Here is a 14,131-nt window from a genome sequence, read left to right on the forward strand (position 1 = left end):
ACTATTGTGCATATCTGATATCTCCCTCGCCAACTAAGCAGATCGCATGGATGAAAAGGGTTTCATCTAGATTTGTGTTTAGCTTTATGCGACTATTCCAGATTAATTCATGCAAAACTCTGTGAATTACTTTTTACATAGGAAAACGAGAAAAAAAATATAGAATTCAAGGAAGTATTATCTTTTCAAATTTCAACGAGTGCATGGGAAAAATGAAAATCTAAGGATTTAGATTGAATATTTATCGTTAAAAATGAATTTTGAACCATCCAGATATTAGATTGTTAAAAACGCAATTTTATTGTCTAAAGATAGTCATTATCTTATATTTTACTTGCATAAAGTAAAATTTGGACACCTCATGTTCATTTTATGATGATTCTTTTTGAGTTTTGTGGGACACTGTTTTAAAATATAAACTTTTTAGAACGTAACATCAGAAGAAAATAGCATTACCTCTTAATTTTCATATTTGAAATGGTTACGTAAACGAAGGAATCGACCCCACTTAAATTCCAAAAGCAGATATATAATATTTATATACATACAAGAAAAGACTAATTTTCGAGATTGTTGAACAGATCCTTGTAATAGATAGTTCATATAATTTATAGACATAATTGTGGAGAACAAAGCCAGATTTTTGACTTGATGACGGCCGACGGAACATTCGGGGAGAATGAAAGCGTGTAAAGGGTCGGCAGTGTAACCCCACACGGCGATTAGACTAACCAAAAACCGTTCCGTCATCACCCATAGAAACCGGAATTTTCATAACAGGCTAAGAAAGTTGAAGAAAAAAAAATACGAAAGAGAAAAGAGAAAAAAGGGCCATTGCATCACGTTCACTTAAGGGGCTCACTCAACATTAGACATTGCTCATACTTTTGCGCTCCAATTTAGTTTACATTAATCCTACCCATCCATTTTATGCATTCTTGAGAGTTTCATTCCACACTTACAATCCTCAAAGACTTGTTGATTTTTTTAATGCACAAGCAATTAGTGGTAGAGAATTAGTACTACTTCAAGTTTATGGTAGAGTGATTGAGCAAGTGAACTGAGCAAAAAAAAAAAAAAACGATCTATATGCTAGTGGGTTGACTGATACACTTTATATCCATGTGTAGCTATCTCTCTTGGGTTCACTCTTGCTAAGCTTTACATTTTAATATGGATTTCTTTATATATGATTGATGACCTAGATTACACAATTGGTTTCTGAGTTGGATTTATTTGAGTTTTTGCAATTTCTTAGTCAATTCAATGTGTCTATTTATTTTCAAGATTTATTTTTGCCCGTACAAAATTTCAAGTGTGGGAGAATTTGATAAGTGTGGATTTTATAATTAAAAAGATATAGATTTTTGTTGATATTATATTGAATTTATAAACATTTTATATCTATTTATTTTATTTTATTTATTTTCCCCCTGAATCTAATTATAACGATAAAAAGATATTTTTTTCACAAAACCTCCTCATATCTTTTCTATTTTGCAGAAAATGTAAAATAAAATAACAGATTTTAAAGAATGGGGTTAGTAGCTGCAAATGTCTCCAAAGATAATAGGAAAGAAGAGATTGCCGGAGTGTAGATGAAGATTTGGGGTCATCACCTGTGATTCCCTACGCATCATAAGGCGGTACACGTGGTGCAATCTGGACGCTGGAGATGGAGATTTGGCGCTTGATCACAATATTTGCTGAAGGAGACCGGGCTGAAGCGTAATTTTCTATAACATATGAGAAAATCAACAGCGACGTGTTTTGAGGGTGACTTGGCCGTAAAATATACTCCCCGTCCCTTATTATAAGCAATATAGGACTCCATTATATGAATTAAAAAGTTAGTTAAAAATAATAAATAAGTCAAAATTAGAAGTTCTTTCTCTAAAATACCCTTATTTGTAAGAGACAGAGAGTATAAGGAAAAAAAAATTATTATAATAAAAAGAACTATGAAAGAGAGAGAATGTGTGATGGAAAGAGATGATGGTTTGAAAAATAAGAAAATAAATCTATTGAATATTAAAATAAGTAATTAATGAAGGCAAATTTGGCACAAAAATTTAAGACAACTTGTAAATGTTGCTTATATTTAGGGATAAGAGAGGATGGTAGTTGTTACTTATAAAAAAGGATTGAGGGAGTATTTTTTTATCTTGTGAGAGTTCTAGAAGAGCAGGGAAACTTCTACAGTCTCGAGGCATCTAATCACAACTCAAAACTATCAAGAGTAAGATTAATAGGGAGTTTATCTTCTCTTTAATTTCTTGTTATTTTGTTTATTATGGTTGGGGATCATATAATGGTGATATTTATGATTTTATATATGAGTTTGTAAATTTCCAGTTGGGACACGGATGTAGCCCGCTGGGAACCTAGTTTCTATTATTTTGTTTGGACTCTTTTATGAAATTTCTATTTATAAACATATTTTACATCAAATCCACGGGTAATCTTGATGGATTGGGAGGTGAAGAGAGAACCTAAATCTAGAGAGATAGATATAAGCATTCGGGCTAAAGATAGTTCTAGATATTTGTTGTGACTTAAACTATAACTTCATGGTTTAATTAGTTGTTTGTGTATTGTGGGAATTCATTCAGCACTAATTAAAAAGGATTAATAATTAGGAAAAATATTATGACACTTTAGGAATAGTTGTCTCTATAATTGAATAAGGAATCAACTCAAAGGATAGAAACTAGCTACCTATAGGATGAATCCTGAATCCCAATGTTTTAAGTGATGGGTTTATTCTAATAACTAATTATCTTTTATGTTTTTCTCTTTTATTCTCAATTCATCCTCTTTAAATAATTTATTTTATTTCTTTTTATTTAATTATTAATTATTGGGATCAGTAAATACACAACCTCCTTGTGGGCACAACCTCAGAATCTGGGATTTATTACTACATTGATTCTATACACTAGCGGAGCGATAGCTTCGTTTCCTTTAGATCACAAACCGCCAAAAAGCTACCTTATGGCTTAAAGATATGCTAGACAATTCAAATTACATATTATTAAATTCTTATAATTAGATATTTATAAATGTTCGCATACTAATACAAGATTGTTCAATTTTTTTTTTAAAAATCTACTTGTAAATTACATCTGCCGGTGTGTGTGTCAAGGGAAGAGATTTTATTAAAAGGAATATGAAGCGTTGGTCAAAATAAAAATACCATCATCGGATGGCGACAGGCGGCTAATTAAGGTTTAAAATATTATAATAGGTGGGTAGATTTAATTCTAGAAAAGAGCTTGTGAGTTATGCTTCCACAAACAAGGTTATATGCATTTTATATTAATTGTTTATATCTCAACAGAAGGAAGGAAGAGTCATACATATACTACCACCGATCTTTAATATAAAAGTTTATTTGATTTTTATTTTGATCTTAAATATAAACTCCAATCTATTTTGTCTCTTATATTTTTTTTCTTTAAAGTAGTCCTTGTAAAATAATAATTCTAGTCAATACACTTATTAGTAAGACTATTTTAGAGAATACAATACTTATTTATTACAAATGACTAATTTAACTAATTTTTTTAAATTAGTTAACTAACTTTTATATTAAAGTTTCAAGTATAATTTAATAATAGAAATAAGGCATCATGAGTTATGTGGCTCATGAACCTGTCGGTAGAAAGAACAGTTGGTAGGGAATGAATGAAGAAAAGGACAAAAGGAAAGAAAAAGACAGGAAAGAAAGAGAGAAAACAATGTATCTATGTATATACACTTACTTATAAGGTAGAGAAAGAATTTTTTTTTTTATTTATAGAACACTGAAAAAAAATTTTTGTATGAATGTACAATTTTACCCTTCATTTAGTATTGTGTTGACTTTGTTTATATGATGTATAATATATATTAAATAAGGATGAAGTTATAATGTTGTTGAATTTGAAATAAAAGTTAATGAAATTTAAGGGTTTTTTTGTTTGTATAAAATATATTAGAAGTAATTTATAAATAGGTTATGTAGCTCCGAGAGAATCCTAATGAGTATTAATTGGGCAAGATCAAAAGCGAGCGGTCAAGATTCGCTGTAGGAGAGAGAGGACAAGAAGAACACTCAGCCTAAAACACAAAAATAAGGGGAAGGAAGGAATAGAAAAAGAAAAAGGACAACGAAGGAAAAAATGGAAAAAGAAGGAAAAAGGGGTATCTATGAAGTATGTTATTTGTGCTCATGATCGGAAATATTTAGGTGAAAATCAAATCATAATTTTAAAAATAATTTTATAATATACAAAATAAATATGTAAAAATTTTTTACCTCAACTTATATAAAAGTACTTTTTAAAAGTGTTTTTTAATGTTTCCAAATAAAGGAAGGGAATTTAAAAGGGAAAAAAATTAGGGTTTAACTCACTCTTTTCAGTTTTTTTTTTTAATAAAAGATTTTAAGCTGACTTCAAGCTAATTTGAAATATCTTAAACATTTAACCCGATCTTTTTTTATTTATGTTATTATTATTTTTTAGATTATCATTTATTTTCTTCTATTTATATTCCTATTAAAACTAACTTCAAAGATCGTAACACAATTGAAACATTTTGAATCTTAAACCGTTTCAACTTCATTTTTTCCTTACTATTTCTATTTTTATAATTTCTTGGAAAATTTTCTTAAAAAGACACTTAAATAATTTAAATTCTTATTTGGGTTATTGAATTTGTTAAAGCCTTAATTGGTTCACATGACTTAAAAAGAAAATTTAAAATTGTATGAAATGACTCTAACACCCCATCATTAGAAACCTAGAGAGATGAGATCTATTATTCTCACGTTACGTAAGAGTTCTTAATGAAGAAAACATGGCATTTACCATTCAAAGTCCAAAAATCAATCAAGGAGGTAACAGTGAGTTAGTTTTTATATTAAGTCTTGCTTCCTTAATTCTACAAGTGTTATATAAAGACAAAAAGTTATTAATTTTGAATTAAAACATGTTAATATATAGAGACAAAAAGTTGTTAATTTAGAATTGAAACATGTTAATTACGAAATAAAACATGTTAATTTTCAAGATTGTATAATGATAAAATTTTATTCAAAGACTTATTGCAAGTGTGTTATAGAGCTAAAAAGTTGTTAATTTATAATTAAAACATGTTAATTGAGAAATGAAATATGTTAATTTGTAAGGTTATATTGTGATAAAAAATTTTATTCAAAGACTTATTGCAAATGTTATAAAGACATAAAGTTTTGAATTTAGAATTGAAATGTATTAACCGTGAAATGGAACATATTAATTTTTAAAGTTGTATTGTAACTAAGTTTTATTTAAAGACTTATTACGAGTGTTATAGAGAGAGAAAAAATTGTGAATTTATATTTGAAATGTGTTAATTGTGAAATAGAATATGTTAATTTTTAAAGTTGTATTAAGACCAAGTTTTATTCAAAGACTTATTGCAAGTGTGTTTTAGAGATGTGATGCTCTTAATTTAGAATTGAAATTTGTTAACTGCACAATTGAAGTTATTAATTTTTGAGATTGTATTGTGATCAAGTTTTATTCAAAAAATTATTACAAGTGTGTTATGGAGACAAGCAGCTGTTAATTTAGAATTGAAACATGTTAACTGTAAAATAAAGCAAGTTAATTTAAAATTCTGTCTCGGTTTCTAATGAAAAGGGTATTGGAGTGATTTCATAAAATTTTAAAGCTCCTCTTTGGGTCATGTGACCTGATTAGGAGTTTGGTAAATTTAATGACCTAAATAAAAATTTGGGTTATTTAAATGTCTTTTTAAAGAATTTTTCCTAATTTTTTACCAGATACACATATTTCTGATTATTTCATTCAATTAGATTCTCTTTTAAATATCTTATTTCTTTAATCTTTTAAATAGTAAAAAATCTACTTGTTCCAATTTTTTTGTAAATAACTAACTGGAAAACCCAAATAAAATTAGGAGAATTTTAGTTAGGCCCTCTGAAGCAATTTAATATCTAATAGCCCCCATAAGACTCTAAAACTTCATTTCAATCCATTTGACCAAAGTGAAATTAAATATTATAGGTGAGAATACAATTACGCTCTTGCATTTTTTTTTGTGAAAAAAAAAACTCATTGGAGCTCCAACCTCCTGTGGCTGGAGCTTTGGGGGTTGGATAATTTTTTTAAAAAACAAGGTGGCCAAGGAGATTTGAACCTATGACCCCTTGGCACATCAAAATGATTATAATCACCAAGCCATACAATCTATTTGGTTATATAATGCAATATATATATATATAACAAAACAAATGTAAGTGTTTAGATATAAATGAACAATTGAAATAAGACAATTTATAACACATATTAAACGATTCGCAAGAGGTATACAAAAATTCACAACTCCATTTGAAGTCCTGTGAAAATAAAATCAAGAGTTGCATAAACAATTAAAGTTAGACAATTTACAAGATTAAGAGATTTACAAAATGGATACAGGAATTCACAACTCCATTTGAGGTTCCATAGGGGAAAAAAATTTCAATGTTGAAAGTTGCATGAGAAACCCAAATAAGATGATTTGCAACACAAATTAGACAACTTTATTTCTTTTATTGTGAGGCCCTTGCTCCAATGTTTGAAGCAATTTTATTCTTTTATTGCATGCAATTCATATTCATAATATTATATGTATTTCTATTCCTAATAAATTTCAATTGTGTTGGATTCGCAGATTGTGTTAGATTGAAATTAATTGCATTGATGAACCACAACCCAAGCTTGAGTCATTAGAGCAAGTATTAGAGGAAGGTAATTTGCCTTGTGAATCATCTTGTTTTAATTGTTCATGCAACCCTTAATAGTTGAATCATTAGAGCAAAGGATCCACAGTAAAAGAAATAGAATTTCATAATTTGTGTTGTAAATCATTTTATTTGAATTTTTCATGCAACCCTTGATATTTAATTTTTTCTCTCCACAGAACCTTAAATAGAGCTATGAATTCCCGTATACTTTTTGTAAATTGCCTAACTTGTATTGTAAGTCATCTAACTTCAATTGTTTATGCAACCCTTGACATTTAATTTTTCTCTCTACTAGATTCAAATGAAGTTGTAAATTCCCTCATACCTCTTGTAAATCGCCTAATAAGTGTTGTGAATTGCCTTATTTTGGTTGTTCATTCATACCTAGATACTTGCATTTATTTTGTTTTACATATATTTGCATTATACAATTAAATGGATTGGAAGGCTTGGTGGTTATAATCTTTTTGGTGTGTCAAGGGGTCATAGGTTTAAAACTCCCTTCAGTCACCTTATTTTTACAAAAATTATCCAACCCCCAAAGTATTGGCCAGCAGAGGTATGGCAGTCGAAGCTCCAGCTAACCAGCAGCTGAAGCTCTGACAAGGTTGATATTTTTTTTGTAAGGGTATAATTGTATTTTCACCCATAATATTTAATTTCAATATGACCAAATGGACTAAAGCGTAAGTTTAAGAATCTTATGGGGACTATTGGATATTAAATTTCTTCATAGGAGGCTAACTGAAACTCTCCCAATAAATGGATGTTACATATGATACACTTCCTACTATTTCCCACAGTCTGATTTTTTATCACAATTTCAAATCCCAAAAACTGCAATCCTAAAACCACAACCCAAAACTCTCAGACCCCTCTTTTTACTCTGCCACTGTTATGTTATTCTGATGCATTTAACACTCTTACACAAACCCCATTCAGTAATTATTTGTATATGCTATATTTAAAAAAAACTAAATATGAAAAAAATAAGTCTTTTAAAACTTTAGGTGAGTGACCATGTACTTCCCTTATTATTAACACGATATCAATTAGATTCTCTTCTTTTTTTTCCTAGCACAATTAAACTCTCTTTTCTAAAAAAAAAAATTAAATTCATTTCATATCTTATCAGAACTAGCTGCGGGACCCAAGTAGCAAAAATAAAATATTACATAAATAGTTTAAAAAATTTAAACATCCTAATTATATTTATAAAATTATTATGATCTTAATATCAATTTAAAATTTATAAGATTCCAAATTATAAACAAATTAATGTGGATCATTTGAAATTATAAAAAATGAGTCATATAATTTGTAATTTATAATTTATAAATAAACGGTGTGATCAGTTAGAGCTTTATATTATTTGTCTATTGTAACACTCCTCCTGCAATCAATCAACAAAAATCACCTAATTATATTATATATCAATATAAATAAAAGAGCAAGTGTAAAAAAAAATTAACAAAGATGAAAGGAATTATATTTCACTTAATTTAGTTTTAACATGACTGAACAATGTTTGCATATATTTTCCAGTTGTTATTTGCGCAAGTTGTAAACTTTGAGAGAATTTAATTTAGTGAAATTTAAAAATTTATATTAGATTTAAAAATAAAATGTAGGAAGGAATGCGGGAGGTTTAGTTAGGGGCAATCTCATATTTTTAAACTTATATTTTAGTATTTGGTTTTTATAAATAATTACAATTTTTATGGTCCTCTTCCATAAATATCACTCCCTCTATGTCCTTCCCTTTGGTTCTCCCTTTTTTGTTTTTTGGGTTGGGGGGGGGGGGAGAGCGGGCGTGATGTACCCTTTGTTAGTATGTATTGGATGTTAAAAAGTCGTTTGTAACTAGAAGATTAGATGTTCGATCCCACATGAAATTTCTGGCCATTATTGCTTATTCTACTAATCCAAAAACAAAAAAAAAACAAAAGAGAAGAAGAAGAAGAAGAAGAAGAAGTGCCAGTTCTTAGAATCTTCCCAAAACCTTTTTTTTTTTAACATTTAATAAATGTGAAACACAACATTTTGGCCTAAAAAATCAATACCATTAATTTTTCCCCGAAAGAATTTCTTGGCAGTTTCATGCATGGCTTCACTTTATTACAGAACAATACAAAAACCATATTATCGAATACCAAAGTTAAGAGACAAAGAATAATATAAACATAAGGTCAAAAAAATCGCTTTTCCACCATTCATTTGCTTTCGTAACTTTCCAGTGTACCTCATCATTGAAGTTCTTAATCTTTCCGAGTATATATAGCCCGACAGGCGCAGCCATTAAAGCAAAACGCGCCAATGAGTGTAAGAGAGAGATGAAGAATAACTTCAACGCACCAAGTCAATATTCATGCCTGGATGGTCAGAGGCTTCATTGAAGAGTGATGGAAGCTTCTCCTAGTTTTTTTTCTCTTCCAAGACGGTGGAGAAAAGAAGGTCGATGATGACACACCTTAGCGAGTAAGAAAGGCAAAGAATACAAGTTTCACTAGCTACGGTAGTGATCAGAATGATAAAAATACCGGCTGACATCCTTAAAAGAATTAGAAATCGATGTTGATTGTTATTTTACCAGTTTAAAACATACAAACCTTTTCAATTATCATGCTTAAACATTGGTTCTTCCAAACAATTTATCAATTCAGACCTGTCTATAATCACATAAATATCTTTATAATTCTGCATCGATCTTAAATATCATGTTCGTGTAATTTATGAAGAATTACTAAATACTAGCTACATAAAAACGAGTGAGCCGCTGCTGCATGCGACTATAATAAATTAAGTTAATATGTAACCAAGTCTATTGTGTTTTTCCCTCAGTTAATATAATAAACATGTATATTTGTTTTGTACTTCAGAATTCAGATAAAGGAATGGATAGGCTAAAAACAATGTTTTGCTGGTATAGTAACCAAATTAACAAAAATAATCAATTTTTATATAGATATTTGTTATAAGTAACTAACTTAATTAATTTTCTTAATACCTATAAAAATTATCTAGTTCTTATATCATAGACAAGGCAATAGTATAAGTACAATTATCACAAGTAAATATGCATAGCTAATCAACATAGTAGTGTTATATATAAATGACCGTAGGAGTCTGAATATCAGCAGCATGGCTTTTTCTGATATATGTGTGTATTCGATTTGACCTTTTGAATAAATCACCTCACCATGTCAGCATATTCTGCAAGCTAACTTTTGTTCCTTTTTGTGATAATGCAGCGTTAGAAAAGACAACAGCTGGCTCTTGCAAAAGACAATTGAGTTGACTACTAAAAGCAGTAAGCTTTATTCTATCAATAAAATTAATATGGCTTTCTACTGCCTTAAGTTTCTATAAAATTTTAGTACGATTCAGATTGAGCATGCTTATGAAGTTCATGTTCAAGTATGCCAAAATATTGTTTAGGGTTGATCAGAATATATATATGTATATATATGTTTGTTGATTATTTGAGAAGTTAAGTGTAACATTCCGAAATTTTGGGCTTTGAAGTATAGAAAGCGTATGACATGTTTGGTATCACATACTTTGATGAGCAGTAGCAAACATTACCATTCATGCATACAAAATAAATACAAGTATATGACATATTTGGTATCACATACTTTCATACTTTAAAATGTCATATTCATATGCTCAATATTTCAAACACACACATGGCCATGAACCAAAGAGCAAAATTTCATCAATCATGCTTTTATTCATTATCAAGTAATTTCAACACACAAGAGTGTGCACATATATATATATATATATATATATATAATTCGTTCATTAGCCCATAGACAACATCGTCTACTGATTTGATTTTCTGGATAGCAACCTAAACGACGAGATGAAATGCATGGTCAACACGTAAGTTTATTTGTGTAAAGCTTTAGTTTTTGACATCATTAAATTGTTTACTCATTTGCATTTGATGACAGCTAGGGCTAGGAGTGTTCAATTTGTCCCGTCCCGGTCGTCCCGTCCTGGTTCCGGTGAGTTCGGGACGGGACGGGACGGGACAAAAAAAAATTTCGGGACGGGACAAGTACGGGACGAGACGGGACAGTGACTGGGACTGGATGGGACGCGGGACGAGGTTGTCCCGTCCCGTCCTGTCCCGGGATATTTTTTTTAAAAAAATTATTTATTAATAATTATTATTAGATTATTCAATTTACTTATTAATAATAATTATTATTTTTATAGTGATTTTTAACTCTTAAGTTGTAATATTATCTGAACAATATCTCCTTCCTCAATAAAATAATTCATAAAGCCATTATATAGTGTTTCTTTTATTGTATTTTTTTTTACAGTATTGTTTTTACACCCTTTTTATACTATATAATTGAGCTTTCTACATAATATTTTTTATAATGTTTTTATCTTTAAAAGCTTAACAAAAAATAAGCATTATAACATAAAAAAATTTCATATAAAAAATTATAGTTTTTTTTTTTTAAAAAAAGGGAGGGGAACTGGACGTCCCGTCCCGTCCCGTCCCGGTCCCGACGGGACCGGGACAAAACCGGGACGGGACGGGACACGGGACTAAAACCCTGTCCCGTTCCTGTTCACCGGGACAGGACCGGGACGGGTCTGTCCCAGTCCCGTCCCGTCCCGTGAACACCCCTAGCTAGGGCGGTGAAGGCATGTTATTAAATGATGGGTGAAAAGGGTAAGGATCAAAATAGTATGACAACTTGGTTTAACTTAAAAGTTTAATTATGCCTGTTGGACTTCAGGTCCGCGCTTGATGGGCCGGGAGGGTATTTTGCTAGGATTTTTCTTGTGAAAAAATATAAAATAAATTCTAAGAAGTCAAAATCCCACAAAAGGAAGTGATGCATTATCTGGTATTTTGTAAATATAGTTAAATGATAAAAATATCCTTATATCAAAAAAATTTATTAACAAGTTGTGAGCTGAAAATGATAAGTGCTGACTACCAAATAATGAAAAATATACTGGCAATGGCAAGTTATTTATTAATAAGTTGTGAACTAGTAATGACAAGTGTTGAATAACTAATAACAAGAAATGTACTGGTAATGACAAGTTTGATAGTTTTTTTGCTTTTAAAAATTTCATAGAAGAACATTTTAGTTATTTGACTATATTTGCAAAATACCAGATTAGGTACGACATCCTCCCTTGGGATTTTAACCTTTTAAGTGTCTAAATTAGAATATTGCAATTTTTAACTTCTTTTTATGTCATTTTTTCTACAGTTTTCATCACGATGGAAAAATAAAAAAAAAACAAAGAACTTAATTAATTAGTAGTGCCGGAAGCATTATAAGCCGTGAAAATGATTTTCGTCAAGAAAGAATTAAATTATTAATTGGCCTTTCCATTCTATTACTATGCGCATAATGTCATTCATATTTGGCTACAAGTTTATATCCGGCCACAAAAACGTGCATGAAACAAATCATATGCAAGTGATGAATTTATATTTCCAATATCCGAAGAGATGCAAAAAAATAAAAAATCCAAAGAGATGACACAACACTAGTTGGCAAAAAAAAAGGGGACAACACTAAAATGCAATAAGAACCGACAAAATATTTAGACGTGTTAGAATTGAAGAACAGGATGCTCCTAACTGGCAAGCCAACCCAACATCACGAAAAGCATGCATCCAACCGATCCTTATTATAGGACATCTTTTATAAGAGAAGGATGATCCTTATCATAAGTCCCTTGACGGGGTATTAATTAAAATTTTCCAACATCACCCCTATTTAAAGTCATGAACTATGAGTGAGAACGCAATGCAAATATGAAATTTTTTACTTAAATACGCGCAAAATTAAAACTTTATTTTATCTTCAGACAAAGTTTATGACTTAATCACCTCTTGCCCCTTGGTTTGAGTGAGGTGCTTAGTTAGCTACATGTGGGTGATACAAATACTTCTATGGAAGGAGTATATATATTCACGTTGTATGAGGAAATGCTAGCTTAAAAAACCACAGACAGAAACCAACAACCCTAGTTCAGTAGCTACCTATTAGCTTTTGTTTGAAGATGGGATTGCATGCAAAAATTTGGCACAACGTTGGTGAGCCTGCATGCAACGTCTTCATAAACCACCGTACGGTTGATACGAGACGTACAGTGGTTCCCTTGCTCTACGAGCATCTGATGCAGAAAGGATGCAAGCCGTTCTTGGACAAAGAAAATCTGAAACCTGGAGATAGGTTGTTGAGCACAATTGATAAAGCTGTACGAGGATGTAAGGTTGGGGTTGCTGTCTTTTCGCCTCGTTATTGTGACTCTTATTTTTGTCTCCATGAGCTCTCACTTCTCCTGGAATCAAAGAAACCAATCGTTCCGATTTTCTATGATGTGAAGCCGTCGCAGCTTCGGGTTAAGGACAGTGGAATATTGAGCTGTTCCCAGAAAGATGTGAAGAGGTTTGATCTTGCTGTTGAAGAAGCTAAATGCATTGTGGGGCTGCCCTTCGACTCCTCCAAAGAGTATATCATTTATTCTTTTGCTTTTAGTTTTAGTGATGTCTTTTCATTCCCTATCCAATTATCAATGACTTTCAATCTTAAAGTTAATTACCTATTTGAGGAAGGTGTGTCAACTGCCGCAGTACGCCCTCAGCTGCCTCTTAATTTTGGGGCCTTTCTAGACGTTTTTTAAGCTTTTTTGTCTCATTAGATTCTACACGATATTCTGATATTTTATTTGAAAATATTTAATACTCTAATTTAAAAAGAATGCTGGGGGTGGGTTTATGAGTAGGGAAACTTGACACGTTAATAAATTGGCGTGAAGAGACGATTGACAATAGAACAAATAGATATTAAAGCAAAACTTTGTCTTGTACTACATGTTGAAATTTGATAATATGGTGGGGTTGATTGATTTCATTGACTGGTCGGAGCTGGTACGTGAAGCTTCAAATGCAGTGATGAGCAAATTGCATGAAGAAATCGGTGCACAAGTTAGTCCGAAAATTTGGTCCCCATGACAATGCTTCTATATTTGTGTATTCCTAAGTTCATCACTTCAATCCAGTTCAGTTTGGCTTGATTAGAAGCTTTCACTACAGCCAAATTTCTGCTAGTTCAGGGCTTTAGTTAATTAGGCTTTAAACATCAATGTGTCAATTCCTTGCGAGTAGTCCTCAAAATCAATGTTTTCTCTTCAAGTACTCAATAAGTAATATTGTACCCCACAATAAAAAGGTTGCTCTAGAAGAAGAGCATGCATTTTGTTGCCAACGTGTTTGTTTATTTTTAGATCATTGGGCGCAATCTATATCTACGAATATATACAAACTTTGAGATATGATTAAACTGGCAATAATAAAAA

The 14,131-nt window shown here is 30.8% G+C and overlaps 1 protein-coding gene across 1 annotated transcript; it reads left to right on the forward strand.

Moving 5' to 3' along the window:
- The first annotated feature begins 12,832 nt into the window (after positions 1-12,832).
- Positions 12,833-13,456, forward strand: LOC114733937 (TMV resistance protein N-like). The gene has a single exon (XM_028921420.1). It carries the CDS (start codon positions 12,833-12,835, stop codon positions 13,454-13,456), a length of 624 nt encoding a protein of 207 aa, XP_028777253.1.
- The last annotated feature ends 675 nt before the right edge of the window (positions 13,457-14,131 follow it).

This window comes from Neltuma alba, unplaced genomic scaffold (assembly GCF_004799145.2).
Source record: "Neltuma alba isolate B1F8T4 unplaced genomic scaffold, ASM479914v2 tig00013045_pilon, whole genome shotgun sequence".
Lineage (NCBI taxonomy): Eukaryota > Viridiplantae > Streptophyta > Magnoliopsida > Fabales > Fabaceae > Neltuma > Neltuma alba.